This window comes from Sander lucioperca, chromosome 24 (genome assembly GCF_008315115.2).
Source record: "Sander lucioperca isolate FBNREF2018 chromosome 24, SLUC_FBN_1.2, whole genome shotgun sequence".
Taxonomy (NCBI): Eukaryota; Metazoa; Chordata; class Actinopteri; order Perciformes; family Percidae; genus Sander; species Sander lucioperca.
Window position 1 is genome coordinate 17,682,663 of NC_050196.1, and position 5,000 is coordinate 17,687,662.

At 41.2% G+C, this 5,000-nt stretch overlaps 1 protein-coding gene across 1 annotated transcript in view; it reads left to right on the forward strand.

Moving 5' to 3' along the window:
- The window catches only part of LOC116062397 (zinc finger protein 2-like), a 16,651-nt gene that overhangs the window by 256 nt on the left and 11,395 nt on the right, over window positions 1-5,000 (forward strand). Inside the window, exons 2-4 of the mRNA XM_031317074.2 lie at window positions 1,299-1,501; window positions 2,721-2,789; window positions 3,466-3,534. Coding sequence (XP_031172934.1) covers window positions 1,299-1,501; window positions 2,721-2,789; window positions 3,466-3,534 — 341 coding nt within the window. The remainder of the gene's footprint in view (window positions 1-1,298; window positions 1,502-2,720; window positions 2,790-3,465; window positions 3,535-5,000) is intronic.

A 5,000-nucleotide genomic window follows, 5' to 3' on the forward strand; every position in this document is an offset into this window, starting at 1 on the left:
GGAACGTATGTGCCGAATTGGAACGTTCCGATCCAAACTCCTTGTAAAAAACTTACATTTTTAATTCATCTTTTGCTTATGGAAGTCGTAGATATGTAATAGAAAATAGTGAAATAGCTATTATGAGTCAGTTTTAGGTATAGTTTAATTCGGCATATGTGCAGCATACCAAGCAGCGATTATTTTAGTCAAGAAAAGCAATGTTTGCAAACGTTTTAGACCATTAGCGTGAGTTTGTGGCTCTCCTGTAACGTTAACGTTAAGCCACACATCGTCTTTATATTCACAGTGCTGCATCCGGGCATTAATTCATCTTTACCCGAATCTTAAAACGATAATTTGCCAACGCGAGACGCAACTGTGGCGCTCTATGGTAACGACTGAAGCTGTTATTACCACAGGATTGTAAAAATAAAGAAATAAAAGGCAGTTTTACGAAATAATCTTCTAAAAAACTGTGTTGAACATGATGCCGATTTCATGACCAGTTTGTATATATTTAGAAAATACATTAAATCTAGTTTTATTACGTGTTTCTACGTCGCCAATCAGCAACGAAACCTTAAATTCTTCGTTTTTTTAATGGAGTTTGGCTAGGATTGTTACCAAGCCATACTCAATGCTGAAATAACCAACTTCTGACTTATGTAACAGAATAACAATCTTACAGATTAGCTTATTAATTATAAAAGTAGTTAGTCTGATTAACTACTACTAAGTTAGTGTAACGGCTTGTTCTATATCTATGAATACGTGTTTGTTATTAAGGTGTGGTAGCACTGACACACCTAAATGAGCCATTATTATATAGAGATACGTGTTTACTTTACTTTCTATGACAGGTCGAAATGGCCACTGTGTGAAAGGTCTGTTAAACTAATATTTATAATATTTTTTATAATTACAATTCTTTATTTATCTTTTATTATTATTTAGTTTATATATGTATTTTTTTTATTTAATGTTATTTAAATTTTCTTTCTGTTCTTGTTAATTTATTTATTTTATTGTTATAATTTTTATATATAATATATAATATATATATATATATTTTTTTTAGTTGTTCTTTTATTTAAATTTTATTAAAAAAAAATATTTTTATTGTATTTTATTTGGGTTCATTTTTTATTTATTTTTACTTTATTTAATGTTAGTACTTTATTATTAATATTTTGTTCTTAATTTGTATTAATTTCTTAGCAATTTATTTTTTTTATTTCAATTTTTTTCATTCATTTTTTTAATATTTTTTATTTATTAAATGACTTCTTTAATGTCCCTGTGTCCCCCCTTCCCAGCCTCGCCTCCCCCCCTCTCCTCCCTGCGTCTCCTCCTCTCTCCTCTCCGCCTGCTGACAGCCGCCATGTGGCAGGTCGCCCGGCAGAAGAGCGTGAAGCATTATGGGATGCTGGAGGACTTTGTTTCCCTGGTAACGGAGGCCGTCCCGGAGCTGCTGACGGAGCAGCAGAGGAGTCTGCTGCTGCTGGCGCTGAGAGCCAAGGTGAGAGGTTCAGGTTTAAAATGTTCAGTCAGCGTCCACTAAAAGTTCTGTTGTTGCTGCTGACAGACTCAGATTATTATTCTAAGTGTCTGACAACATTATGAAAGGATCCCTACAGAGATAGACCTTTTAGTTAAAGAGGAAGATCCTTTTCTTAAAATATAAAAACTTCCGCGACATTGCCATCGCCTAACCCACCAGACTCCATGTAAAAAATCTGTACTTTTATCATGGTAAAACATACTTCATTCAAAGTGGACAGAAACTAAATAAAACTACCAAAAGCTGTCTTGGTTCATCTTTCCACTGTTCTAACAATCACCACTCTGGTTTGGTTGAAATAAACCCTTAATTCACCCATTTACATGTGGAAATATGCTGGCTCTATACACGCTAAAAGTCCTGATTATTTACATGGAGTCTGGTGGAAATATGCTGGCTCTATACACGCTAAAAGTCCTGATTATTTACATGGAGTCTGGTGGAAATATGCTGGCTCTATACATGCTAAAAGTCCTGATTATTTACATGGAGTCTGGTGGAAATATGCTGGCTCTATACACGCTAAAAGTCCTGATTATTTACATGGAGTCTGGTGGAAATATGCTGGCTCTATACACGCTAAAAGTCCTGATTATTTACATGGAGTCTGGTGGAAATATCCTGGCTCTATACACGCTAAAAGTCCTGATTATTTACATGGAGTCTGGTGGAGATATGCTGGCTCTATACACGCTAAAAGTCCTGATTATTTACATGGAGTCTGGTGGAAATATGCTGGCTCTATACATGCTAAAAGTCCTGATTATTTACATGGAGTCTGGTGGAAATATGCTGGCTCTATACATGCTAAAAGTCCTGATTATTTACATGGAGTCTGGTGTAGTTTGGTGATGGTGATTTTGGGGCTGTTTCATGTTAAACTAAAAGGATCTTACTCTTTAACTAAAAGGTCTATCTCTGTAGGGATCCATCCCATAATGTTGTCAGACGCTTAGAATAATAATCTGAGTCTGTCAGCAGCAACAACAGAACTTTTGGTGGACGTTTTGCCCGTTAACGTGACATTACAGCTTGTTTTCCTGCTTAAAACTGGATTAATTTCAAAGATGGTTGTTCCCATCAGTCACTTAGACATAAAAACATGGATAATAGGGTTTCATTTCAACATGTTTAGCAGAATTACAGCATGTACATCTTTGCTGTGTACCTTCTTCAGGTGAGCCTCTGTGACCCTCAGGCCGTCCACGCCCACCTGGAGAACACCTGCTCCGTCTCCGAGGCAACGGTGAGACACAATGACTCGTAACTTTTTACGAGTTTTGAGTTTTTCGTCAACGTTTTGTTTTTTCTTTTTTTGACTTTTTCGTCAACAATTTTTTTTCTTCTTTTTTTGACTTTTTATCAACATTTTTTTCGTCGGTTTTTTTTAACGTATTTTTTTCGTTTTTTGTCGTTTTTTTTTTAGTTATTTTCGAGTTTTTCGTCAACTTTTTTTTACGTTTTTTTTTTTTTTCGTCAAAGTGTTCTTTGAGTTTTTCGTCAACGTTTTTTTTTTTCGTTTTTTTTACGTTTTTTGTCGGTTTTTTTGAGTTATTTGAGTGTTTCGTCAACGTTTTTTTACAGGTTTTTTTGTGCTTTTTTTTCGTTTTTTGTTGAGTTTTTCGTTACCTTTTTTTTGTGCTTTTTTTTTTTTTTTTAATTTTTTTTAAAAGATTTTTATTTTTTCGTTTTTTGTCTTTTTTTAGTTTTTCATCGTTTGTTTTCGGTTTTTTTTTGAGTTTTTCGTCAACGTTTTCTTTCCGTTTTTTTTTTGTTTTTCGTCAGCGTTTTTTCCGCTTTTTTGAGTTTTTCGTCAATGTTTTTTTTTTTTTTTGCAATTTTTTAGTTTTTCGTCAATGTTTTTTGTCTCTGTTTTTGAGTTATTTTGTGTGTGTCTGAGCTGGTGGTGTTTGTGTCGACAGACGGACCGACAGCTGGAGGCTCTGCTGGCTCTGAGCCAGCGTCCGGCGGACAGACGGCGCCTCCTGCAGGTTAGTGGAAGACGTTTCACATCATTTTAGCCCGTTATTATCTCCATATCTGTGTCTGAAATGCTGTAAAAGCATCCCAGTCTCACGGCAGTTTGTGTAAATGTCACGTTATTTTTAATCTATTGATACGTGTTCATGGGGACGTTTTTCTCGTCTTTTTACGTGGTGGCCAGCACGGAAATGTGAAGTAATATATTTCAGTGGGAAGCATATTTCGTGGTCACAGCACAAAAATGGTAGGGACACAGGACTTTCACCCAGGCGAGCGAGGATCGCGTCCCGCGTGTGGCGTTTGTAGGCTAGTGAGGCGTCCTTTTCGTCCGTCTCCCGGCGTGTGAGGCGTCCTTTTCGTCCGTCTCCCGGCGTGTATAAGGCGTCTTTTTCGTCCGTCTCCCGGCGTGTATAAGGCGTCCTTTTCATCCGTCTCCCGGCGTATGTGTGGCGTCCTTTTCAGCCGTCTCCCGGCGTGTATAAGGTGTCTTTTTCGTCCGTCTCCCGGCGTGTGTGAGCCATCCTTTTCGTCCGTCTCCCGGCGTGTATGAGGCGTCCTTTTCAGCCGTCTCCCGGCGTGTATAAGGTGTCTTTTTCGTCCGTCTCCCGGCGTGTGTGAGCCATCCTTTTCGTCCGTCTCCCGGCGTGTATGACGCGTCTTTTTCGTCCGTCTCCCGGCGTGTATGAGGCGTCTTTTTCGTCCGTCTCCCGGCGTGTATAAGGCGTCTTTTTCAGCCGTCTCCCGGCGTATGAGGCGTCCTTTTCGTCCGTCTCCCGGCGTGTGTGAGGCGTCCTTTTCAGCCGTCTCCCGGCGTGTATAAGGTGTCTTTTTCGTCCGTCTCCCGGCGTGTGTGAGCCGTCCTTTTTGGCCGTCTCCCGGCGTGTATGAGGCGTCCTTTTCGTCCGTCTCCCGGCGTGTGTGAGCCGTCCTTTTCGTCCGTCTCCCGGCGTGTATGACGCGTCTTTTTCGTCCGTCTCCCGGCGTGTATGAGGCGTCCTTTTCGTCCGTCTCCCGGCGTGTATAAGGCGTCCTTTTCAGCCGTCTCCCGGCGTGTATAAGGCGTCCTTTTCAGCCGTCTCCCGGCGTATGAGGCGTCCTTTTCGTCCGTCTCCCGGCGTGTGTGAGGCGTCCTTTTTGGCCGTCTCCCTGCGTGTATGAGGCGTCCTTTTCGTCCGTCTCCCGGCGTGTATGAGGCGTCCTTTTCGGCCGTCTCCCGGCGTGTATGAGGCGTCCTTTTCAGCCGTCTCCCGGCGTGTATGAGGCGTCCTTTTCGGCCGTCTCCCGGCGTGTATAAGGCGTCTTTTTCGTCCGTCTCCCGGCGTGTGAGGCGTCCTTTTCGTCCGTCTCCCGGCGTGTATAAGGCGTCCTTTTCGTCCGTCTCCCGGCGTGTGTGTGGCGTCCTTTTCGTCCGTCTCCCAGCGTGTGAGGCGTCCTTTTCTTATACTTAACATAATGTAGCAGCCGTAACACACAG